General features: G+C 39.2%; 1 protein-coding gene across 18 annotated transcripts in view; it reads left to right on the forward strand.

Moving 5' to 3' along the window:
- The window catches only part of BTRC (beta-transducin repeat containing E3 ubiquitin protein ligase), a 204,639-nt gene that overhangs the window by 161,026 nt on the left and 16,023 nt on the right, over positions 1 to 27,590 (forward strand). For all 18 annotated transcript variants that reach the window (XM_009245710.3, XM_009245712.3, XM_009245713.3 and 15 more), the window contains 8 exon segments: positions 10,734 to 10,965; positions 15,064 to 15,250; positions 20,727 to 20,823; positions 21,803 to 21,940; positions 22,533 to 22,651; positions 24,224 to 24,473; positions 24,914 to 25,032; positions 26,114 to 26,224. In XM_009245710.3, the coding sequence (XP_009243985.1) occupies positions 10,734 to 10,965; positions 15,064 to 15,250; positions 20,727 to 20,823; positions 21,803 to 21,940; positions 22,533 to 22,651; positions 24,224 to 24,473; positions 24,914 to 25,032; positions 26,114 to 26,224 (1,253 nt within the window).

Genomic DNA, 27,590 nt, shown 5'->3' on the forward strand with positions numbered 1-27,590 from the left:
AACATAGACTTTTAAAAAATCTCTTCCTTTCCCCCTCAAAATCCTTGTAAGTTTTGCCTTGTTTCTCCTGGCCACAGGAGCAAGAACACTGTTGAATCCCCATCCAGATTAATGTACCAGACTAAATATCTAAAGGATCAGCCTTAATGAGGTAGTAAAGTATTATACTAAAATAAATGTATATTATGACCCAGACTTACAATTCTCAACAGGGGATTTCTCCTCCTTCGGTTTCTCCTCCTTCATCCTCTGTCATGAGAGTTAAAATACCTTTCTTTTAAACATTTCCTAATCTGCCTAATCTAATCCTAGCCATAGTCACATTTTGCCTGGATTATTTTATCAGCCCTCTAGTTGATCTTTCTTCCTCTGCTTTTGCAACTTGCTCTTATTATCCCCTCCCCACCTTTCCAGCCCCTGCTCCATTCTCTGTGTGGCAGCTAGTATAAATATTTGTAAGGCACAAATCAGACAATGCCATATGTGACTATTTCAAAACCTCCAGGGGCTCTCCTTTACACTTCAGATGAAATCTAAACTCTGTAGGATGGCCTGGAAGGCCTTATATGATCTTAGCCCCAGCCACCTTAATTCCCACCATTTTTCCTTAATTCCCACCATTTTCTTATTCATTCTGCCCAGCCACATTGTCCTTCTATCTTTCACTTGAACATACCATTGCGCTAGCTCTTCCTTCTATCTAGAAGGATCTTCCCCAAGATCTTCACAAGACTGACATGTCATTAAAATCTCAGCTCAGGTGTCACTTCCTTTAGAGGCATTTCTTGACCACTCCAGTTAAAGTAGCCTGCACTCTTTACTTCTTTTCTTTTTTTTTTTTTTTTAAACATGATCTCACTCTGTTGCCAAGGCATTCAAGCAGTTCTCGTGCCTCAGACTCCCAAGTAGCTGGGACCACATGTGCGCACCACCATGCCCAGCTAATTTTTATATTTTGGGTGTTTTGTTTTGTTTTGTTTTGTTTTGTTTTGTTTTGTTTTGTGACAGAGTCTCACTCTGTTGCCCAGACTGGGGTGCAGTGGGCAATCTCAGGTCACTGTAACGTCTGCCTCCCGGGTTCAAGCAAGGGTTCACACACCATCAAGCCCAGCTAATTTTTGTATTTTTAATAGAGACAGGATTTCGCTATGTATGCCTGGCCAGGCTGGCCTTGAATTCCCGACCTCAAGTGATCCACCCACCTTGGCCTCCCAAAGTGCTGGGATTACAGGCGTGAGCCACCATGCTGGCTGTATTTTTAATAGAGACGAAGTTTCACTATGTTGACCAGGCTGGTCTCGAACTCCTAGCCTCAAGTGATCTGTCCGCCCCAGCCTCCCAAAGTGCTGTGATTACAGGCATGAGCTGCCACCATGCCTGCCTTTACTCCTTATTTTATCTTTCTTTGTTTTCTTCACAATCCTTACTGGTTTCTGAAATTAACATATTTATATATGTTCTTTCTCCACTCCTCCTCAGAGAAGGCAAAGACACTTTGTATGCCTGTCCACAGCAGTTTCCCTATTACCTGGTAAAGTGCCCAGCATAGAGTAGTCACTCAATAAACTGTTGTTGGTTGATTGATACCACTAAAGTTCCAGCTTTAGTCAAAATTCTTGTCCTGCCCCTCCTAGGCTACAGCCTTATCCCCTGCAAAACCCTTGCCTATTTTATTCTTAAATTAATTCAGCATTTAATCATTATATTCCCCTTCCCCCCATAGTTCTCAATGCCAGAGCCTTTCCTTAAAGCCTTTCTCGAAGCCAAATGGAATCCTTAGATATCTTTTATCATTTGTATCTTTCTTGTCATAAATACTTTCTTCATCTAGTCCTTGCAACCCCAGTACTAAAGAGTGTCCTATGTCTGGAATGTCTTTCTCTACTTACTACACCCTTCCTTTTGGTTAAAGCAGATTTGGATGCAAACTAGAAATACTTGTCATTTCACCATAAAGTTCAGTCAGTCCACTATGTATTTCCCAACCTATACATAATACAGTTAGTAAAGTCAGCATACTTATAGTATTACAGTGATAGTTGATGGTCAAGCCAGTTGGTATCTGCAAGTGTCTATTTTTCCTTCCTGGCCCAGGCTGCAGCTTCAGAGAAATTCATGGTAATTTTGAAAGTGGTACATGAAATATGTTTTTGAAGAGGAAACTAGCCCCTAGCTAGTTTTGAGAACTAAGCTGAAGGACAGTTCCAGAAATACTTAACTCCTTTCATTTTGTGTGCTTGTCACCTGACAGCTTCTTTCTTTCTTGTGGAGACAACTGTTCACTATAAACAGAAAAGAAGAGGGAGATGTGCAGGGGTGGCAGAAACTTAGTGTTACCATTAAGCTAAGGCTGTTTGTCAGCTTTCCAAGACACTTGAACAGTAGTGGTTGAGTCATCAGGCTTTTGTTGGGAAAGCCAAATCAATTCTACTGCAACCAGTAACCATTATATCTCCCATACACTCTAATATACAACCTTTTGATTTTTTAATAATTGAACTTTTTCATTGTGTTCTTGTAGATTTTCAGAAGTTCTCAAATTGGAATTTTGCTGCATTTACTTTAGATAATTGTAGAAAAATCTGTATTGGAGAATGGTAGAAGAAAGGGGCTTGACAACAAAGACCTTTATCTTTAGATTTCTCTACAAACATAATACCTTAGTTACAAATAAAATTCGTATTACAGTGGATTTATCAGTAGGAATACTCTACCCTTAGAAGTTTTGTTAAAATAACTTTATTGAAATATAATTTATATACAATAAAATACACCCATTTTAAGTACATAGTTCAATGAATCTTGGCGACTTGCGTAATAGTCAAGTTAGAGAACATTTTCATTGTCCCAAAAACATCCTTTGTACGCTTCCCCAGTCAGTCCCATCTCTACATCCAGCCTCAGGCAACCACTGATCTGTTTTTCTAACAATTAGAGTTACTGTTCCTAGAGTTTCATACGAGTAGAATCATAATGGACTCATTTGTACCTGGCTTCTTTGATTCAGCATGTTTTTGAGATTCGTCTTTACCATTTTGTGTGTCTGTAGTTTATTCTTTTTGTTGCTGAGTACTATTCCATTCTACAGCAACATCACAGTGTGTTTACCAGTTAATCTTTTGATGGACATTTGGATTATTACCGTTTTGGATTTTTATTAATATAGAAGCAAAAAACATTAATGTACCAGTATTTGTGTTGAACTGTGTTCCATTTTAAGGAGGTTAAGTACCTAAAGTGGAATTGCTGGGTTGTTTGGTAAGTATATGTTTAACTTTACAAAAAACTGTCAGCTTGTTTTCCAAAGTGGTTGTACCAGTAAACGTGACTGCCAACAATGTGTGAGAGACCCAGTTGTTCCTCATTCTTGTCCACACTTAGTATTGTCAGTCTTTTAAATTTTAGCCATTCTAGTAAGTGTGTTGTAATGTCTTGATATTTTAATTTGCATTTCTCTCATGACTAATGATGTTGAACATCTTTTCATATGCTTATTGGCATCTGTGGATCTTTTTTTATGAAGTATGTTCAAATCTTTTGCCTATTTAATAAAACAGGATTTTTTTTTAATTATTATTGAGTTCTAAGAGTTCTTTATAGATGCTGGATACAAGTCCTTTGTGAAGGACTTGTATCCATTACATTTATTGCAAATGTTAATAAAAATAACAAATCATTTTTGGAAATCATGTTTTGAACATGCCAATTTGACTTTTTTTCCTTTTATAATGTTTGCCTATTCCAAGAACGTCAAGGTTTTCTCCTGTGTTTTCTTTTAGAAGTTTTATAGTTTTAGCTCCTATATATAAATCTAGAATTAAGTTAATTTTTGTATATGGTATGAAGTTAGGAACAGACTTCATTTCCTCTATGGATATCCAATTGTTGAAAAGACAATCCTTTCCCTATTTAATTTTTTTTTTTTTTTTGAGAAGGCTCTGTCACCCAATCTAGAGTGCAGTGGCACAATCTAGGCTCACTATAACCTCCACCTCCCAGGTTCAAGTGATTCTTGTGTCTCAGCTGCCCTAGTAGCTAGGATTATAGGCGTGTGCCATGACGTCCAGCTAATTTTTGATTTTTAGTAGAGATGGGGTTTCACCATGTTGGCCAGGCTGGTCTTGATTTCCTGACCTCAGGTGATCTGCCTGCCTCAGCCTCCCAAAGTGCTGGGATTACAGGCCTGAGCCACCGTGCCTGGCCTCCCCATTGAATTATCTTGGCATCTTTCTTGAAAGTCAGTTGACTGTATGTATTTCTGGACTCACTATTCCTTTCCATTGATCTACACTTACACCAAAGCCACACTATCTTGATTACTATTACATATCTTGAAATTTATTAGTCGGAGTCTTCCATCCTTTTTCAAAGGGTTTTGTGGTTTTTTGGGGTTGGGTTTTGTTTTGTTTTGTTTTATTTTGTTTGAGACAGTTTTACTCTGTAATCCAGGCTGGAGTGCAGTGGCATGATCTTGGCTCACTGCAGCTTCCACCTCCCAGGTTCAAGCAATGCTCTTGCCTCAGCCTTCAGGGTAGCTGGGATTACATGCATGCACCACCAGACCCGGCTAATTTTTGTATTTTTAGTAGAGACAGGGTTTTACCCTGTCAGCCAGGCTGGTCTCAAACTCCTGACTTCAAGTAATCCACTCACCTCAGACTCCCAAAGTGCTGGGATTACAGGTGTGAGCCACCACACCCAACCGTTTTTTTTTATTTTCAGGAATATTTTGGTTAACTTTAGGTCCTTTGCTTTTCTTTACAAATTTTAGAATCAGCGAGTTAATTTGCCTGCTGAGACTTTGATATTGCACTAACTGTATAGGTTGATTTGGAAAGAATAAACATCTTAATAGATCCAATTTCTGAATATAGTGTATCTCTCCATTTATTTAAGTAAGTCTTTTTAAATTTCCCTCAGCAATGTTTTATAGTTTTCAATTTATAAGTATTACACAAATTTTATCAATTTTTTTTTTTGAGACGGAGTCTAGCTCTGTCTCCCAGGCTAGAGTGCAGTGGCGTGATCTCAGCTCACTGCAATCTCCACCTCCCGGGTTCAAGTGATTCTCCTGCCTCAGCCTCCAGAGTAGCTAGGGCTACAGGCGTGTACCACCACGCCTGGCTAATTTTTTGTACTTTTAGTAGAGACGGGGTTTCACCTTGTTAGCCAGGATGGTCTTGATCTCCTGACCTCGTGATCCGCCCGTCTCTGCCTCCCAAAGTGCTTGGATTATAGGCGTGAGCCACCGCTCCCAGGCTAAATTTTATCAAATTTATTTCTGAGAATTTTATGTTTTTATGGTACTACAAATTGTATAGGTGGATGGTTTTCAAAAAATGTATTCTTTTTTAATAGGTGTAGGAGTCACTCTCAGGGTGACTAGTGACCTGGAAAGGGACACAAAGGGGGCTAGTGAGTCTCGTGATGATCTGTTTCTTGATCTGGGTGTTGGTTATGTGGGTATGTTCACCTTGTGAAAATTAGTTGAGTACACTTAAGATTAAGCATTTTTTTATGTTATACTTTAATGAAAATTAAAATAGAAAAAATATATAGTGAAAAAGAAGAATGTACTTTCAAAAAGAGAGGGAAGGCTCAGCTCCAACAGTGTTATAAGCTCATTAAGAGTGTTGATTGGCGGAACACTTGACTGTGTGCTAGGTGGTGTGCTAAGCATGCTTTTCATGAGGGTTTTTTAATTTGTTCCTTACAAAAACCCAATGAAATAGAACCTATTATATTATTTTCCCTGTTTTATAGATGAGAGAATTAGACTCAGAAAGATCAAGTTATTTATTCCATGTCACACAGCTGCTAAATTGAGGAGCTAGAATTTGAAACCAGGTCTTTTTACTCCAGGGCCAAAGCTTTTAAAACAATACAGTATGGGGTAGTGGTTGAGAATAACCCATTTGTTAATGGATCTCAGGTATGTGTCTTTCTGCCTCATCAAAAAAATACTTGTTTTGAGGGATGGTGACTAAAATGTATACCAGCCAGAATATCCCAGAACAGTTGATAAATACATGAAATCTCAGTTTATACTTTATGTCTAATAACCAAATGTGATTCCCACTTATGACTTGATCATTGAAAGTATCACAAAGTCTTATCTTTAGCTTCTGCAGTAGGATACCCAGACTTTTTAAATCCTTAGGCAGTTTTACCTAACAGTCCAATAGCCACTGATCAAAGCATGACTCCTCATGATTATAGCAATATCTTGTTTATTTAATGTATAAGTGGAATAATTTCATTAAGTTGCTGATTGTTCTTCTCTGTTACTGGCATTCTGGTCTTTATCCAGAAAACAGTACTCCAGTAGCACCCAACTCAGTCCATTTCCACCTTTTAAAAGACAAAGGGTACATTTTAAAAGGCAAATATACAAAAAATGATAGAGTTTGGGAGGTTTTCGTTACTGAGATTAGACGTGGCATTTAGTCAAGCTTAAAAGCTTGCCTGTGTGTTAGTTCTCTAAATCTTCACATTTCATGAGTTTTCATTTCTGAGATACAAACTAATAACTTACACAAAAAGCAGCCCTAAAGTCCCCCAAGGCCTGTGTCCAACAAGGTTCTTAGTAATCATTTTTAGTCTGTATCATAGGCAACAGTGGCATTTATGCTAGAAAACATCCACCTCGACACACCAGGATTACAGGTGTCAGCTCCTTCTGTGTATATAAAATGGCCTAATGCCATTCTTGAAAATATGCTTTCAGCTGTGTATCTTTACTTTGTAAAGAGGCCTGTGTATAGGATTTAACATCTAGAAAATAAGCAAGCCTCAAGAGTTCAGGGCCGCAGTGAGCTGTGATCACACCACTGCACTCTAGCCTGATTGACAGAGCAAGACCCTGTTTCTAAAAATAAAAATAAATAAATAAAAGAAAATAAGGCAAGCCTGAGCCTTGAAATGAATTATCTAAATGTGGTACAGTTTTATAGCATGTTCCACATTGAGTATGTCTGAGCAGGGATGAACTCTGTGGTAACATGGGTCTTCCTGCCACATTTGGGTTGCCTTAAGTAAATATGCCAAAGGTCCATCAAATTACTTTGAAAAGTACCCACTTGTACCCATTTGTGATTATCCTTTAAAGAAAATCCTACTTTCTTCAGAGTAGCAAAAGTTTCTATTGATTTCTGAATCTTTTCCCAGTGTCCCCCAGCTTCAAACTTGGGTGTGATTTTGTCTCCTTTTTTCTCATACTCATATGCAGTCGATCAGCAAATTCAATAGGATCTGTCTTCAGAATATACACTGAATCCCAATTATTTCTCACCACCTCTATAGCTACCACTGTGGTCCAAGTGATTGTTCTGTCTTCCATGGACACATAGCAGTGGTCCTTTTAAACGGTGTCAGATTGTGTCGCTATTATGCTTCTGGGTGTTTGCCCATGTGGCCCCTCTGTATGGCTTCTCATCCTCCATACCTGTCTCTCTCTCAGATTAGCCTGAGTTTCTTACATGGTAGCTCAATGCTCTAAGGAGTAAGCAGAAGTTGCCTGGGCTTAGAAGTCCCAGAATGGAATGCACCTTTCTCCCCATTCTCTTAGTCAAAGCCCAGATTCACAGAATAGGACATAATCTCCGCCTTTTGATGGGAGGAGTAGCATTCATGTAGAGGGAGGGCTGGAGTTGCTGGGGCCAATCTGTGGAGATTAGTTACCACCACCGGAATGACCAGGGTGATTTGACCTAGGCTACTTCTCCAGCCTTAACTTTTCCTTGCTCACTCTGTTCCAGCCACACCAGGCCCTCTTGTTCCTTGAACATGCCAGGCCGACTGCCACCCAGGACCTAGGGTCTCAAAATTTCCATTGCCTAGACCATTCTTCCTCGCTGTCTAGTCCTCATTTCCTTCATGTCTGAGTTAAAATGTCACCTTTTTCAGGAAACGATCTCTAACCACTTAGACTTAAATAATCCTATTAGTTTTTTGTTAATTGCTGCCTAATCACCACAAACTTAGCAAGTTAAAACAACACGTATTTATTAATTCTGTGTATAGTTCTGAGGGTCAGAAGTGTGGCACATAGTGGCTGGGTTCTCTGCTGAGAGTATCTCAAGGCTTAAATCAATCAAGGTGTTGGGCTGGACTGAGTTCTCATCTGGAAGCTCGGAGGGAAAATCCTCTTCTCAGCTCTTTTTTTTTTTTTTTTTTTTTTTGAGATGGAGTTTCGCTCTTGTTGCCCAGGCTGGAGTGCAATGGCGTGATCTCAGCTCACTGCAGTCTCCACCTCCTGGGTTCAAGTGATTCTCCTGCCTCAGCCTCCCAAGTAGCTGGGATTACAGGCACCCGCCACCACACCTGGCTAATTTTTTGTATTTTTAGTAGAGATAGGGTTTCGCAACGTTGGCCAGGCTGATGTCAAACTCCTGACCTTAGGTGATCCACCCACCTCGGCCTCCCAAAGTGCTGGGATTACAGACGTGAGCCACCACACCCGGCACTCAGCTCATTCTTGTTGTTGGCAGAATTCAGTTCCTTGCCGTTGTAGGACTGAAGCCCCCATTTTCTTACTGGCTGTCGGCTGGGGGCTCCTTTCAGCAGCTAGAGACTGACCACATTCCTTGCCAGCTATCCCCCTTCCTCTTCTGCAACCCTTTGGAGCAAGCTCTGTGCTTTTAAAGCCTCATACGATTAGGTCAGATCCACCTGAGTAATCTCCTTATCTTAAGGTCAGCTGATTTGGATCCCTCTTTTAATCACAGCAATACCTACATTACTGTTTGAATAACTCAGAGAAGGTATGTGTACACCAGGAGCCAAGAATCTTGGGGACCAGCCGGGTGCAGTGGCTCACGCCTGTGATCCCAACACTTTGGGAGGCCAAGGCTGGCGGCTCACCTGAGGTTGGGAGTTTGAGAACAGCCTGACCAACATGGAGAAACCCCATCTTTACTAAAAATACAGAATTAGCTGGGCATGGGGTTGTGTGCCTGTAATCCCAGCTACTCGGGAGGCTGAAGCAGGAGAATCACTTGAACCCGGGAGTCAGAGGTTGCAGTGAGCCGAGATCGCACCATCGCACTCCAGTGCAGGCAACAAGACTGAAACTCTGTCTCAAAACAAACAAAAAAGAATCTTGGGGACCATCTTAGAATTTTGCCTACCACAATAACATATACTTTTTTCCTGTCCCCTTATCCTGCTTTATTTTTCTTCATAGCACTATCTACATTATATTTTCTAAGTATTTGCTTGTATTTTGTTTGTTTGTTTGTTTGTTTGTTTTGGGGGATAGAGTCTTGCCCTGTTGCCCAGGCTGGAGGGAAGTGGTGCAATCTCAGCTCACTGCAACCTCTGCCTCCCGGGTTCAAGCGATTCTCCTGCCTCAGCCTCCTGAGTAGCTGGGATTACAGGTGTGTTCTCCTCACCTTGACCTCCCAAAATGCTGGGATTACAGGTGTAAGCTACTGCACCTGGCTGCTTCTGTTTTTAATGTGCCTTTCACACTAAGAGTATATGTTAGTGATGTTAGAGACTGTCATTTTTGTTCATTGTTATATTCCTAGTACCAAGGACACAGTGTTTGGCACATTGTAGATGTTCAGTAAATACTTATTGAATGAATCAATTAATAAAAAAGACTTCATGGGAAATATGGAGTATTTTATGTTATGGAAAAAGGTAGATTGAGCATATGAGTGTTATTTTAGCTTTATGTCCAAAAAGGTACCACAGAGTCTCAGAATATTCACTGGTTTCTCTTTTCATGAAGGACTTCTTATTTGACGATTAAAAACCAAGTTGTTGGCCGGGCACGGTGGCTCACGCCTGTAATCCCAGGACTTTGGGAGGCTGAAGTGGGTGGATCATTTGAGGTCAGGAGTTCAAGACCAGCCTATCCAACATGATGAAACTCTGTCTCTACTAAAAATATAAAACTTAGCCAGGCGTGGTGGTGAGCACCTGTAGTCCCAATACTTGGGAGGCTGAGGCAGGGGAATCGCTTGATTCTCCGCCTGGGAGGTGGAAGTTGCAGTGAGCCAAGATCGTGCCAGTGCACTCCAGCCTGGGCAACAGAGCAAGACTCTGTCTCCAAAAAAAAAAAAAAAGTTGTGATGACGGGGCACAATGGCTCACACCTGTAATCCCAGCACTTTGGAAAGCCAAGGCAGGAAAATTGCTTGAAGCCAGGAATTTGAGACCAGCCTGGGCAACAAAAGAAGACTCCATCTCTACAAAAAAAATGTTAAAAATTAGCAGGACATGATAGTGTGTACCTATATAGTCCCAGCTACTCTGGAGGCTAAGGTGGGAGGATCACTTGAGCCCAGGAGCTGGAGGCTGCAGTGAGCTATGATCTCACCACTGCACTCCAGCCTGGGTGACAGAGTGAGACCTTGTCTCAAAAAAAAGTTGTGAGCAAGTAATTGTATAAATGTCCAACAACTGTTGTATACAAGAAAAAGCAAATTAGATTTTTGGCTTGCTAGTAATAACATGCTTTTAGCTTTCGGTTTTTATTTGTGTATCTTCAAATATTAAGAATGTCTTCTGCAAACTTTTGGAAATGGATGCTTAGTCTTCTGGCATTATAGCTGATTTACCAACTTTCTATGGTATTTCTGTGGTTTTCCACGTAATTGCTAATAGAATAACAGAGTGGGCTCAATTGTGTAGACATAATATAGCATGCCGTACCAGAAAATCATATATATTTCCGTCATTTTCAATACTAATCATTTTATGTTTCTTTTAACCCCCTTCTACAGACAAAACTTGCCAATGGCACTTCCAGTATGATTGTGCCCAAGCAACGGAAACTCTCAGCAAGCTATGAAAAGGAAAAGGAACTGTGTGTCAAATACTTTGAGCAGTGGTCAGAGTCAGATCAAGTGGAATTTGTGGAACATCTTATATCCCAAATGTGTCATTACCAACATGGGCACATAAACTCGTATCTTAAACCTATGTTGCAGAGAGATTTCATAACTGCTCTGCCAGGTATGTCTACAAGTGTTTGTAAACCATTAATTTGCTATGATGATAACAGAACTAGATCTCCAGCTATATATCTCTCTTTAAAAGTCTTTATTGGCTTGACTTTTACAAATTAAGTTCCTTAACTGTACCTTGGTATAAAGCTTTTTTTTTTTTTTTTTTTTTTGAGATGGAGTCTTGCCCTGTCTCCCAGGCTGGAATGCAGTGGTGTGATCTCGGCTCACTGCAACACTGCAAGCTCCGCCTCCTGGCTTAATGCCGTTCTCCTGCCTCAGCCTCTCCAGTAGCTGGGACTACAGGTGCCCGCCACCACGCCGGGCTAATTTTTTGTATTTTTAGTAGAGACGGGGTTTCACCATGTTAGCCAGGATGGTCTTGATCTCCTGACCTCATGATCCACCTGCCTCGGCCTCCCAAAGTGCTGGGATTACAGGCATGAGCCACCATGCCCAGCTGGTATAAAGCTTTTTAAAAAAACAAACTCTAGAGATAAAGACTCCTTTTTTTTTTTTTTTTTGAGACAAAGTCTCACTCTGTCACCCAGGCTGGAGTGCAGTGGCGCGATCTCGGCTCATTGCAACCTCTGCCTCCCAGATTCAAGCGATTCTCCTGCCTCAGCCTCCCGAGTAGCTGGGACTACAGGCACCTACCACCATGCCTGGCTAATTTTTGTATTTTTAGTAGAGGTGGGGTTTCACCATATTGGCCAGGCTGGTCTCAAACTCTTGACCTCAAATAATTCACCCGCCTCAGCCTCCCAAAGTGTTGGGATTACAGGTGTGAGCCACCGCGCCCAGCCAAGACTCCTTTTACCTATCTTCTTACTCATGCCCTTCTATTCAACCTATTTTTACCCATACATAGGTCCAAATAAAATCTTTTCTGAGGTGTTACCTGGTGAAAGATGTGTCTTTTATAATAACATGTCTTAGTTTCAAGATATGTTTATGTACTTGGATTTGTATTTCTATGAGAATATATCAGCAGAATGTTTAAATTCTACAGATGGGATGGGCACGGTGGCTCACACCTGTAATTCCAGCACTTTGGGAGGCCAAAATGGGTGGATAACGAGGTCAAGAGTTCGAGACCAGCCTGACCAACATGGTGAAGCCCTGTCTCTACTAAAAATACAAAAATTAGCTGGGCGTAGTGGCACACACCTGTTATCCCAGCTACTTGGGAGGCTGGGGCAGGAGAATCACTTGAACCCAGGAGGCGGAGGTTGCAGTCAGCTGAGATCACACCCCTGCATTCCAGGCTGGGCGACAGGGCAAGACTCCATCTCAGAAAATAAATAAATAAATAAACAGATAAATAAGTTCTACAGATGAATAAGAAACATTTTTAGTTGAAGTTTTTAGAAAGAAGGATATCTCATAAACCTTGTTGTGGTGTTAAATAAATAAATATAAAATGATATTTAAAATCCCTTTTTTGGAGGATGCTGTGGTTTTTCTGAATGCTTAAGGGCAGACAAGAACACTGCCAAGGTGTCAGTATTTGGGGGGAATGCTATTTCAGGAAAATAGGAGTCCTGTGTATTCAAAGTTTATTTTAAGAGAAAAAAATCATACCAACATGAATGAATCTTATCTTAAATATCTTCACCTTGTTAGGGGAGGGAGTGTTGGTTGTTGTTTTCCAATTATAGAAGTTATAGGAAACTTAGAAAATATTTAAAAACATTTCCTAGAACCCCACCATTCAGAAAGAACTATTGATTTGCTAAGTTATTAATATTTTGGCAGGTAGCCTGTTTTCTCTAGGTATGTGTATTTGCCTGTAAAGCTTGGATCATAAATGTTTTGAGACCATTTTTTCTTAATACATTCTCTTAGTGTATTTTTCTAAATGTGTGTTCTCTTAAAACATACTTTTCAGTTGTTGCATAATATTCTTCACAATGGTTGAAGCACATATTATTTAACCCCTTTATTGAACATTTATGTAGTTTCAAAATTTTTTCATATTATAAACCATATGATGATGAATTTTTATACATTAATCTTGTGGGAATCCTAGGGGAAAAAATACAGACATAGAATCGCTATATATTAAGGAATATGAACATTTTGAGGCTTTTAATACATGGTGCCAAACTATCCCCTAATAAAAATATACCAGCTCATAGCCTCCCAACTATTAATACTACTTTGTTTTATATTTGCCAATTATACCTTTTTAAAATTTTTGTTTTTCTAAACTAAGAATTTAAGTTGCTGTTTAAAACAAAAGAAGTACCTATTTATATCTTAGGAATAACCACTATAAAAACTGAATTTTACCTATATCTTTTGTTAAATAGAATAGATTTTTGGCCCCTCTTTACTCATTGGATTTTGTTTTAGCCATAGGCAAACAGTTTTCTTTGTACAAAACAGTCTGTGTGTACCTCATTACTTTGTTCTCCCCAATCACTGAGACATGTTACTATCTCAAGCTTATACCACTAAGAATTGAACAGGAGTTGATTAGACCTGTGTATCCTTTACCTAATATTGATCCCTGGTTTGTATCCACTGACCACTCTATGAGGTATTAAATCATCAATCTAATGCTTTATGGCCATTTAAACTTATACACCTATACCATCTGGCTATGTTTAGTAAACCAAACTACTTCAAAAAGTGCCTGTAGTCTATTAATGTAATGGGTTTGTTTGGAGTGTTAGGTGAAATTACTTCCAAAGACTTATTATAGGTACATGGTGAAATGATCAGGAGCAATTTGATGGCACCCATTAAAAACACAGGACTGCATTTTGGAAATTTCTGATGGTGTAGAAAGTTTTAATATAAATTGTACCATTACTGTATTTTACATGAAGAACTAATTATTATATCTTTAATTGGCTTTTGTTCATGTTCCTTTAATAAGAATTGGGTAATGCATGTCTCCATCTGCTTATGCTTACATACGAACATGTGATGCCAGCGAAACAAAATCCATTTAATGCTTTCTTTCTCAAGTCTGCTGAAAAGTGTGACTGATATCCATATAATCTTGATAATTAAAATGATATGATTCAGAGGAAAGGCCCAAAATGAAATGCCATGTTCTCTTTCTTGTTAAGTTTGTGCCTACGGGAGTGAGAGTATGAGGGAATCCTTCTGAACTATTTAAGTCTATAGAAAACCTCTGATATGTACTTTGTAAACAGAAATAACTTTGAATGTTTTTATCTCAGTTGTAAAGGTAGAACAGCAGGCAAAAGAATTTCTTTTAGTGAGATCATCCTATTTTTATAGGATCTTTTCTTCTGAGACCACAGTACAGATTTGGGTGGTGGAGAACTTTAACTGGGAAGCCCTTCTGGTTTAAACTCCCCAAGATCTATTCTCCATTGTTTTCCTCTGCACCTCCTACAAAATATTCTCTGAAATGCTAACCAAGTTATCTTTTGGTCTGGAATTTTTTTTCATTTTTGCTCAACTGTCATTTAGGTTTTATAGCAGCAGCTACTCTCAAATATAGTTTTTTTAAATCTGAAATTAAACTCATTCTTGAACTTAAACATACATCTCTGTCTTTCTCTTGGGATATTTCCATGCCATTCTGTATTTCCTTCTTCTCTCCTTTCTGCATGCCCAAAATTCTATAACCCAGCACATTCTGACTTAGTGCCTCTCCCCTAGTACATTTAAAGGATATTTCTTTTACCGAACAGCTTTGGAACTACAGCAGTAATAGAAACAGAATGAGAAATGGACCTAATATAGAGATTTGGGGGGGTCTGAATCATAGAGTTTGAGATGCCATCCATAGAACATCCCCTAGTGCTGAAATCCATATAGATAGATGTGAATTGTTTTCTGGAATCCTTTTTATTTTTAATGTCTTGGGGGTTTGCTGGTTGTTAGCTTTAACTTCCTTATCTAAAGGAAGATGGAAAATACTGTTCATTTCTGTAACCTTATGGAAAAATTATTGACACTCATTTTACCCAAGCCTCTGTTTGAAAAAGAAACTGGACTACACTAGGGACAATGATATGCCTTCATAGCAGAACAAATGTTGTTCTGTTTTAAAGGACCTTTTGTAAAAAATCATTCACCACCTTCTGTGTTCTTTTTCTTTGCCTCCTCCCCCTGCTGAAAGCTCGGGGTTTGGATCATATTGCTGAGAACATTCTGTCATACCTGGATGCCAAATCACTATGTGCTGCTGAACTTGTGTGCAAGGAATGGTACCGAGTGACCTCTGATGGCATGCTGTGGAGGAAGCTCATCGAGAGAATGGTCAGGACAGATTCTCTGTGGAGAGGCCTGGCAGAACGAAGAGGATGGTGAGCCTTTAACTTTTCTTACTCTTGTACAGCTTCAGGACCTGGCCATTCACAGTCACTGAAAGATTTTTGGGGAGCCAGTGAGACCACTTCTCATTTAATATGGTGATTTTGTTGATTTGTAGCTTAAAATGTAACAGAGAACAAATGTTCAGGTACTCAGCAGTTTTTCTTCTTACCTGTCACTCACAAAATGACATATTGTATTAATACTGCTTTGCAAAAAAATAATGGAAAGCTGACCAGCCCTGCTGTTTAAAACATTCTGTTATCTGGGCAGAAGTTGTATCCTGCGGCTGGGCACAGTGGGTTCACGCCTGTAATCCCAGCACTTTCAGAGGCCAAGGTGGGCAGATCACTCGAGGCCAGGAGTTTGAGACCAGCCTGGCCAACATGGCGAAACCCCGTCTCTACTAAAAATACAAAATTTAGCCGAGTGTGGTGGCGTGCACCTGTAATCCCAGCTACTGTAGAGGCTGAGGCAGGAGAATCACATGAACTCCGGCGGTGGACATTGCAGTGAGCGGAGGTTAAGCCATTACACTCCAGCCTAGGTGACAGAGCATGACTTTGTCTCAAAAAAAAAAAAAAAGCTGGTATCCTGCAAAAGGACTGATGGGCAATTTATGAGGCAAAAAAAAAGTAGATGACTTTGAATCACATAGAAACCATCCAGTATAGCTTTCCCCTAAAATAATCCAGGACAAATGCTTTTATTTTCTTTCAGAAAATTTCTTGCCTTTATCTTATGCCTCGGGTGTTTTGTCACCTTTGTAATCAAAAATTATTTTTATGCCCAAGTGGAATAAGAACTCTAGCCATCAGAAAAAGTGAAAATGAAATTAAGTATAAATCATTGTTTCTTCTTAAGACTTCTGTTTTTCAAGATTTTCTGACTTAATTCCGAATTCCCCAAAGCATCATACAGTTAGCAGTCGAAGAGACTTTACTAATTTTTTTGTTGTTCTCTTAACAGTACCATTTCATTAGAACTTCTGAAAGATATCTTTCTTTAAATAATTTTCTCTCAGAGTATGTCTCTAGAATGTCACTATAGGAAAGCTACGTAGTAATAGTTCACAAATAAAGGTGACATATTAAATATTCTCATTGACAGAAAAAATTATAATAGGCATGTGTGTGCTTAATGATGTCCTTCCAAATTAATTTTATCAGTTGTTTATCTTGGATCATAAAGAGGAAAACAGTTAAAAATAGAGAACACTTTTAAAATATAAATATTCATGGGCCAGCTTTCCTTCGAATTTTCATGAAAAAGTTGTTGGCTCTCTTTCTTTTTTTCTATCTTTGAAATTTATTAACACATAATAAATACAATGACCTATAAATAGTATACCAAATGCCTCAGAGATTTTTATCATTCTGGCTATTAGGAAGACTGTTTAAATTTTTCTCTCAAATTGAATTAAAGGAACAAAAAAACTAGACAATTTTTAGGCTGTGTAACAAAGAATATTGTTGGCCAGGCGGGGTGGCTTACGCCTGTAATCCCAACAGTTTTGGAGGCCAAGGCAAGAGGATCGTTTGAGCCCAGGAGTTTGATACCAGGCTGGGCAACATAGTGAGACCTCATCTCTACAAAAAAATCAAAAAATTAGCTGGGCCTGGTGGCGCATGCCCTGTAATCCCAGCTACTCAGGAGGCTAAGGCGGGAGGATGGCTTGAGCCTGGGAAGTTGAGGCTGCAGTGAGCTGTGATCATGCCAGTGTACTCCAGCCTGGGCAACAGAGCAAGACCCTGTCTCTCTCTCTGTCTCTCTCTCTCACATACACACACACACACACACACACACACACACACGAATATTATTACTACTTCTCAAATATGTTTTTTAATTCTCACTTATTTCACTACATAGAAAAATAGAAATCTTTCATAACCTACTTCATACTTTGGAAATAAACTCTTTAGTAGTACAACAAAGCAAATAAAAATGGAGTTATATGGTATTCGGGGTCCATCATTTTGCTAAGAGTGCTGGGACCAGCCTTGGGGATACAGCAGGCAATTGCTTACATGAGAAAATTTTAGGGCAGCTGAGAAGATTTCTGTATCCCTCAGAAAAAAAGAATCTCTTCTCCAAATAACTCCTGAAATTTCAGTTAAGGAGATTCATTCCTTTAGCTATAAAGGTTCTGTTACCTGTTAAAATACATTGTGTTCCTATTTGGACTGTAAATGACAGTAAACCTTCATCAGACATTGGGAGTTTACTGAGTCCTTTTTTGAAGGCAGAAAGATCAAGAAGTAAGTGGGCAGTTCTTGGCAGATGGATGTGAAAATGCCAAAGGTAAAAGTCTCCACAGTTTTGCTTGGAATTGGCACTAAATGGCAAGATCTTTTATGTTAGTTACAAAGAAAAAACAATCATTGAGAAGATGGCTTTTGAGCCTTTCTAAAGGGTAGGTGAAATAATCCAGGATCCAGCACTAATTACCACTTTTTTCCCCTATCTCTTTATCCACAGAAACCCATTCCCGCTCTTTTGAGTATCCTTCAGAGTTCTGACTATATCCCCTTGTCTTTGGGCATGTTTATCCTCTTAATCCCATGATACACCCATGAAATTCCAAATACTTACACATCCCGTGTCGACTTCCTCTATTATTCCCTCGACTTTCTTGTTGCTGCTTCTATTTGTACATGTTGACTTTATTCCTATGTCAGTTGTCCTCCCTTTTTTAAAAAAAAATTTACTCCATCAGTTTCTCATTTTCTTCTTTCAAGTTGTCTTACCAAGCCTAATACGTCAATAAAGTCTTTCTGTGTTATACTTTTCCCCATATGTTAGCTTTGAAAGGTTCTTCCATTTCTACTAACCAAAAATAGTAAGTAAATACAGTTTTCTAATAAAGCTTTGTATCTCTTAAGTTTTAACTTGATATTTGATGTTGTATTTTATATCTAGATGGATTTGACAGTCTTCCCCTGGGACATGAACTCTGTAGTTTTCTCTCTTGAATAATACTGAATATGCTGTCTGCTCAGTAATGGTAACTCTTAAAAGTATAATAAAAGACCATTTGGGAAGAGTCCATTTTCTTAATCAGCAGATCACATTTTATGGTAACATTCTGAATTTAATATTTAATGTTTATCATGTACTCACATTCTTGGAGGTACTAGGCATTTCACGTAGAAGTAGTCCCTGTTGTCAAAGATCTTCCATCATAAAAGGTTTTGACTTAAAACATAAAGACAGAAGCCAGTTTTCAGTACCTAGCCACCCCTTTCTGTAACACTTTGATTTGAAGAAATTCAGATACTTTACCAAGACATGGTAAATGCGGTGAGGTGGAAAACAAGATCAGAAGCTTATATGAATTCTCTTTCCTTAGAATGTAGGTAGTATCATTGCATAGGAAGAAAGTCTTGGAGTGCTACACCAGCATGGCACATGTATACATATGTAACTAACCTGCACATTGTGCACATGTACCCTAAAACTTAAAGTATAATAATAATAAAATAAAATTTAAAAAAAGAAAATCAACATCTTGATTAGAGGAGTAAAACTGGGTGCCTATCACGCAGATGAATTCTGATGACTTATTAAACACCTGAAATGCTTTCAAAAAAAAAAAAAAAGTCTTGGAGTGCTAGAGATTAAAAGAAGACAGGAATCTCAGGAATGGTGGGCATTGAGAAACAGTAAAGTAGTTAAGAATGTGGGTGGGCTCAGGAGTCAGACTTAAAATCTTCACATTCAAAATCTATTATTTGCCTGCAAAGTGTTTGTAGAATAATATTGTAAAGAGAAATGTACCATTAATCTGGAACTCTTTCATAATGCATCTTGTTTCCCCTTTTGTTTATGCTGGTGTATCATGTTTCATTAATCCCCCTTTTTATAAGTATTATTTTCACTTCTCTATTTCAGATTTTCTTTTCTGTATTAACACAGAAGTTAGAGCCAGCTACCTTCCTGATAGGAAATTTTCTCAACTAATTTTCAAGGTGTATAATAGGGAGAGGGCAGGGAAGAAACACTCCTGGAGACATCAAACAATTAATTATATTGTAATGGAGCTATAGAGGGAGGGGTGGATGACTGGCCCAGAGAAAACTGATTTCTCTGGTGCCAGGATTACACTCAGAGGCATTTCTGCCTATCTCCACTTTGCAAGGCACGGTGCCAGTGAGAACAGCAGTTAGTACACCCATAGTGGGGTTTACTAGCTTCCACACCGTGTTTGGTGGGTTCTTAACTTCAGGATGAGGAATTAAATTTTTTACCCAGCAGGAAGTGATTGCCATTTACTGATTTTTTTTTTGTAGCAAAGATCTAGCTTGGGATACCAGTATTCCAGAGATGTGCTGTCATAAGGAAGGAGATACTAACAAATGTTGCTCACTGGAATCAGGGAAGGCAGTTAAGTACATGTATGTATGTACACAGCCAGGAACACACCTGTGAAAGTCAGTTTCATGCCTTAGACTTGACAGCAGTGCTCTTAGGCATTTCTTTTTTTTCTTCTTCCCTAGCTGCTGCTGGACACACCTGTGATCCTTTTGTTTTCTGTTGAAATGAACTGAATTGCTCCTTTCAAAGCATAGTTGCACTGATTAGCAGCAGCCTGGGTGACTGAGCAGCCACCACACCTTACCCCGCACAAATAAAGACCTAGAAAAAGTGATCTCCATGCCAGAGCATTGCTGCTGTCTACAATGCTGGGGACCACTGACACAGTAAAAAGGAAAAAAAAAAAAAAAAAACCCATAGGGCATATGCTAGTTCAAAGGTAATAGTTACCATTACTAACAAAGTTTCCAAAAGATGAGGCCAGTGAATCTAAGCAGTAGTCTTAATAGACCAATAGACCAATAGATGAATTCTGATTATACATATTCCATTTGTTTACTGATATTATAATATTCCTAAAGGCTTGGTACTCCAATGTTCTACACTGGAAATAATCATGTTTTACCCAAAAGCAAATCAGTGCTGGTCAGATTTCTTAGAGCCCAGAAGGTTACTCTTTGACATGGAACTCCTGAAATCAGGCTTACCTTTGCTCCTCCGCAGGCAGCTATGGAGAGTATATGGAATGGTAACCATGAAAACACTTTTAAAATATATGAAGTTCCTTATAAATATATAATGTTGGCCGGGTGTGATGGCTCATGCCTGTAATCCCAGCACTTTGGGAGGCCGAGCAGGCAGGCGGGTCATTTGAGGCCAGGAGTTCAAGACCAGCCTGACCAACATGGTGAAACCCTGTCTCTACTAAAATACAAAAATTAGCCAGCGTGGTGGCAGATGCCTGTAATCGCAGCTACTCAGGAGGCTGAGGCAGGAGAATCACTTGAACCCAGGAAGCGGAGGTTGCAGTGAGCCAGCATCGCACTGCTGCACTCCAGCCTGGGCAACAGAGCGAGACTCTGTTTTAAAATATATATGTATTTAAATATATAATGTCATAATTTTCATTGGGAAATATTTGTTATTTTTTAGGGGACAGTATTTATTCAAAAACAAACCTCCTGACGGGAATGCTGCTCCCAACTCTTTTTATAGAGCACTTTATCCTAAAATTATACAAGACATTGAGGTAAGAATCTATGTATTTTGGGGTATTGCCCAAGGGCACAGAATTATCAGCATTCTTCAGTCACAGTATGGTTACAGCAAGCCCATTAAGGTTTACTGACATGAGTTGGGAATCAATCTCTTAGCTGGCCGTGGTGGCTCACACCTGTAATCCCAGCACTTTTGGAGGCTGAGGTCAGGGGTTTGAGACCAGCCTGGCTAACATGGTGAGACCCCTGTCTCTACTAAAAATACAAAAATTAGCCAGGCATGGTGGCACCCACCTGTAATTCCAGCTACTCAGGAGGCTGAGGTAGGAGAATCACTTGAACCTGGGAGGCACATGTTGCAATGAGCCAAGATCGCGCCACTGCACTCCCTCCTGAACGACAGAGCGAGACTCCATCAAAAAACAAAAAAGAAAGAAAAGGAAAAGAAAATCAATCTCTTTACAGGCGAGTAGGGTAGGTAAAATAAATTGCTAGGCAAAATTTTAAAGCTTTAAAAAATTGTTTACTAATAAGTAGATGAGAGAGTTAAAGAGATTGATCCTTCATACAATAGCAGTGTGACTGGTAAACTTGTACTCATAAGCTCATATTTAAATATCTTCTGAATTGAACCTCCTTAGAAGTTCATCAGTAGCAATCAGTAGCAATCAGTAGTAATGGCCATCACATATGTAAGAGCACTGAGTGTATAACCTCACATAGTTCGTAGCTTTTCTTCTCTTGGTGAGTAGTCTCTTTCCACCAGATTTATTATTTAATTGAACAAATTATAGGCAGGGGAGTTCTAGGAAACAACCTTTAATTACCTTGCAAAAGGAAAAATATTTTATAAATGTAGATAGTAGCCTTTTAAAGACATTTTTTAGTTTTCCCTAAGTTGTGTATATCCCATAGAGTAAAGCATTGAGCCATTGATTGTCATTAAAGCCTAAAAAGAGTTTGATTCTAGGTGTTTCCTAACACTGCCTCTTTCCCATTCCTTCTTCTCAGACAATAGAATCTAATTGGAGATGTGGAAGACATAGTTTACAGAGAATTCACTGCCGAAGTGAAACAAGCAAAGGAGTTTACTGTTTACAGTATGATGATCAGAAAATAGTGAGCGGCCTTCGAGACAACACAATCAAGGTGAGGTCTATTCAGTTGTAGAAAGGTAGCGGAGGGAGCAAGAGTGACCACATTCATAGCGCAGTCTAAAGCATAAACTCTAAGCATTATTTCTAGAAAATAAGTGAAGATTTTAGATTGTTTCCAGTCCCAAAGCCAAAATCGTTTCCTTAAAGGACAGACATCAGCTTCCCCCAGAACACTTTACAAATGGGTAGTCCTAGGGTTAAATTCTCTTCTTGAAATGCACTGAATGGGCTGTTACTCCTTTGGCCCTCACATAATTATAGACTACCCTGTTCCTTAATGAAAAGGATAAAAGTTTGCATTAGTACTGAAGCCGTGTGTGTGTGTGTGTGTGTGTGTGTGTGTGTGTGTGTGTGTGTGTGTGTGTGTGTGTGTGTGTGTGTGTGTGTGTGTGTGTGTGTGTGTGTGTGTGTGTGTGTGTGTGTGTGTGTGTGTGTGCGTGCTTAGCTATACCTATAGAAAAGAATGCATTCCACACTACTCTGGGCTTTGATTATTTTGGGGGATCAGACACGTAATAGAACCAACAAGTCTCCACAGCACCCCATCATCACATTGATCAAAAGGATCTTATTTGCCATCCTAGATCTGGGATAAAAACACATTGGAATGCAAGCGAATTCTCACAGGCCATACAGGTTCAGTCCTCTGTCTCCAGTATGATGAGAGAGTGATCATAACGGGATCATCGGATTCCACAGTCAGGTAGAAAATTTCAGATGCTTTTTTGAACTCTGAAATATCAGCTCTGCTCTGTTCTTTGTCATAGATAGTAATTTTGTATATATCGGCACAGTTCTGAAACTAAACCACCGGGTCCCCATCATTTCTGTCAGTCTAGAACTAGAAAACTTGATTTAGAAATGCTTGAGGTAAGTTTACATTTTTGCACATTTAAGGAACTACACATTCTATTTTAATTTGGAGGATCGTCTATTACAGAAACTTTTCTTATCCTTATGGTAAACTTTGCATTCCTTACAAAAACCACCTCACAGGGGAATGATATGAATGCAATGAAGCCTTCCTTTCAGGTAGTGGTAACTGTAGTGCAGGTCTGTATTATCTCCTTTGAAACATGCACAGGTGAGCTGTGCTCTCTTTGCCAGCCCCTCCCCTGCCATCCCTGCAGTTTTTAATTGCAAGCTTCACTCAGGGAGGGGCCCTCAATTTCCAGAGGCATTAGTGATTTGATGACACAGCCATTATACTGCTGGAGTCCAGGATAGCTTTGGGTTCTGGGTACCAGCAGCACTGCTGGGAACCTTTGTTAGGAATTTAGCCTTAAGCTAAAGGATTTAGCAAACATAATGCATCAAAAGTAACTTAAAAAAAAATAGACCTAGGAAAAAAGCAGTTAAGTGCATTGTTAGATACTCTGAAGTTAAATGTTTACCATTCCAAGTTATCCTCTGTGAATAGAAAAGACTGTTCCTGTTTTTTGTCTTTTGACTTAAAGGCATAGCAAGGCATAGCAAACTTGGCCCTTGTAGTTACTGACATTTAACATTTATTGGTGCTTGTGGAGTGAGTGCCCCACAGAATCTAAAACACTGCAGATGCTAACATCATTTATAAGATAAAGAAAAAATGATATTCTATAAAAGGGGGCTAAACGGGAAAAAAGGAAATAACATGTTATAAAACCCTAAGTAAATACACAAAAATAGAATAATCAAAATATATAATCACACAAAATTCTCAAGCTATCCAAGGGCCCCACACTCTGCTGTGAAGCCCATATTTACAATAGGGGGGCTATTTTAAACCCCTACCCACTTCAAAACACAGAAATGGGGGCTTAGAATTAGAGTCGTGGTTATCTTGGCCTTTGACCTTTATGATAAAACCTGAGATCCAGGGTAATCAAACTCAAATTCACATTACTAAGTATGTGACAGAAGCATCTTGGCCTATTTCATTTCTGAGGGCTATCACTGGAATGGGCACTAATGCTATTGTTATTAATCAGATTCCTCATTTAAAATGTATCTTACTAATGGTATCAAATTGAATGTGAGAAGTTTTACAGTCTTCAAGTCTGGGCCAAATTATTAGGTGACAGTGGCTGCCACCTCATCCTTGCCCTCCACAACTTGCCCATATTTCAAGCAGTATGTCTTAAGGACACACTGGCAGCATCCCATCCCCTTCCTTCTCCCACTCTCCCAGTCCGGCCCTCTCTCTAAATATAAGGGGTGGAAGGGCGCATGATGGTGAAATATAGGTAACAGATTGTAGCTTGAGTACCATCTAAATCTCATCTATCACTTCCAGAGTATGGGATGTAAATACAGGTGAAATGCTAAACACTTTGATTCACCATTGTGAAGCAGTTCTGCACTTGCGTTTCAATAATGGCATGATGGTGACCTGCTCCAAAGATCGTTCCATTGCTGTATGGGATATGGCCTCCCCAACTGACATTACCCTCCGGAGGGTGCTGGTCGGACACCGAGCTGCTGTCAATGTTGTAGACTTTGATGACAAGTACATCGTTTCTGCATCTGGGGATAGAACTATAAAGGTAATAAGGCATTTTTCAGTAAGTTTCCAACTTAGAATGGGGGAATTTATATGAAAATTTGATCAAGGGCAATTTCATATTTAAACGTTGCTACAGAAAAATGTAATATTTAATTCAGAGACTAGTCTACAAGTGAAAAATAATAAGTGAGACGTTGTGTGACAATTTGGCCTAGATATTTTATTCCTATAAATAGTGGTGAGTATGAGAGGAGACTAACCCTAGAAGAGTAAATCAATTTGAGGAATTCTCATGTGATAACAGCCAACTGCAAATTAGCCTCTATTACCATGAATTTAAATTGTCCTTTGTTTTATTTGTTTGAGAAGACTTCCCTCTAATGGTTCAGTCCTGTTTTCTGCTTCTTTAAGACTCCAGTTGCCATAGATTTTACCAATAAAAGCACCAAATCAACTGCTCAATGCCATTTTCTTTTTCAGGTGTGGAACACAAGTACTTGTGAATTTGTAAGGACCTTAAATGGGCACAAACGAGGCATTGCCTGTTTGCAGTACAGGGACAGGCTGGTAGTGAGTGGCTCATCTGACAACACTATCAGGTGAGCAGCAAGTGCCTTGTATCATAAGGGATCAATATTATGCTCCCATTCATTATTAATGCACAGATCATACAAGTCTTCAATTTTGTTATGTTTATAATCAACTGTTTTTCCTTTCTGTAGCTTCTTACAGGTCAGAAGTTTGCCCCAAGCAGAGAAGCAGCACAGCAAAGCCTTTTGTTGCCCTTCTTTTTAAATTTCTACTGTCTACAGTTGAAAAGTGCTAATAAACAGCTAACAGCCTTTTCTTTGCCATTGTTTTTGAGAAATGAAAAGAAAGATTTGTTTCCTTACTAGAAATTATGTAATTTTTGTCTTAGCATTACATAATTGGCCAGAGAGTTACCTGTCTTCGAAATTATGAAGATTTCACAGTTGGAAGTCCTTTTTGGGGTTTTCCCTTCACAAAGATGAATGACATAGATATGATTAGAATTTGGAAGATTTATCCATCCTCTCCCTTCAGTAAAGTACTAAAAGGATGAAAAAGCCATTAAAAAAAACAACAGATAGAGCTACTGTTTGTTATATCTAAGGAAATTATTCCTAGATATCACTTGAATTGCTATGAAAACATACAGTTTTTAAAATTAGTACACAAAAGTTTTTGAGAACTGACTTTGCATTTCCATTCTCTGAGAAGAGCTGTCCTGGACAGTGGTGAAAGAAGTGTCCACCGTGGCAGAGGGGGAGGTGCTTTGTGAGAACAGGACATCACTGATAATCTGTATCTCTTTCAGTTTGGTGACTTCAGGAAACTACTTTCTTAGCTTGGTCATTTCTTTCTCAGGCAACTGTGTGCATTGAATTCGTTTTTATGCCTGGAAGAACCTGTTTACAGAATTATGTAAAGCACTGTGCTTTGAAAATACATTTTACGTTTGAACTTAAACCTACATTTTTCTGTGTGAGTTATATAGGAGAAAGGAAATAAATTACACTGAAAGCAGTACATATCTGTGTGGGTGGTGATTGATTTTATTTTATGAATTTTTAGAAGGCATATGAAATGTATTATTATAACATTCCAGGCTTAGAAAAGAATACGTGAAAATTCACTTGACTTAATTTTCTCTTCCAGATTATGGGACATAGAATGTGGTGCATGTTTACGAGTGTTAGAAGGCCATGAGGAATTGGTGCGTTGTATTCGATTTGATAACAAGAGGATAGTCAGTGGGGCCTATGATGGGTGAGTGTGCTAACAGAGTGTAAAAAAGAGAAAATCTACGTCTTAATCCTTCCTTATGTTTATGGTGTTAAACATAACCATTCCTTGTTTCTAAAAGCTTATAGATTTTACGCAAAATATCTGATACCATATTTCTTTAATCCGTGTATTTACCTCTCCTTGGTTTAGTGTCCTGAAATATTCTTTCCATTCATTTTATTATACTTGTTTGCACATGGTTGTCATTCATATTTTGGTTATTTGGTTATGTATTTGACTGTTTTGCCCTGTAAAGCAAAGAACAAGAAAAACCCAGTGTTAACAGGCTACCCATGTAAAAGGGTAACCTGTTAACAAAACAGAAACACTAGAGGGCAGTATTTGGGGACTTAGTGTGGTAAGATCTTGAATTTTGATCTCTTGGGTTTTTTATCTCTTTGAGTAATTTTTAAGAGTACAGTTCTCTTGTCATCACTTGTCATCCCAGCATTTCATTTATGAGTTTAGTCATCTTTATTTTCTTCTAATTTCTAGTGGTTATGGAATCCATTAATTTTGTGAATGGACCCCATGTCCACCAATCCTAAACACAGAGTAAATTCAAACAAAAGTAGGCTGGGCACAGTGGCTCATGCATTTAATCCCAGCACTTTGGGAGACCAAGACAGGTGGATCACTTGAGGTCAGGAGTTCGAGACCAGCCTGGCCAACATGCCAAAACCCAGTCTCTACTAAAAGTACAAAAATTAGCCAGGTGTGGTTGCGGGCGCCTGTAATCCCAGCTACTCAGGAGGCTGAGGCAGGAGAATTGCTTGAACCAGGGAGGCAGAGGTTGCAGTGAGCCAAGATTACGCCACCGCACTCCAGCCTGGGCAACAGAGCGAGACGCCGTCTCAAAAAAAGAAAAAAAAATAGTTATTCACTTAGGAAGGACTCTTATCATTTCTTTTTGTCAATCTGCCTGATTTTGGCAGCTTTTTAAATATCAGAAACTAACAACATTATTTTAGTTCATGAGCTAACTATACTGATACATTCATTAGCCAATGCAAGCAGCAGGAAGTGTAGACTGCTCACTTCTTCTGCTTTGGGACAGCCATCACTGTTACAACCTTGGGAAATTGTTCAGAGTGTGATGACATGTTCCAGTTTGGTCAAGACAATATTTTTTTATTGCCCTGGCTTTGATCCGTACCCACCTGTCTTGGAATTTGTCTGCTATGTACCTTGAGGAAACATGGGCTATTAAAAGATTTTTGGAAGAGCTACACTTATCTTATTTAAATCAAAAGATGAGGGCTTGCTTATATAAACTCCATTGCTCTGACATGGACCCCAGTCCCTCAGTACATGTGACCTGGGCCACTCTTAGAAGTGACCAGGAAGA

This window comes from Pongo abelii, chromosome 8 (genome assembly GCF_028885655.2).
Source record: "Pongo abelii isolate AG06213 chromosome 8, NHGRI_mPonAbe1-v2.0_pri, whole genome shotgun sequence".
In the NCBI taxonomy this organism is placed as follows: Eukaryota; Metazoa; Chordata; class Mammalia; order Primates; family Hominidae; genus Pongo; species Pongo abelii.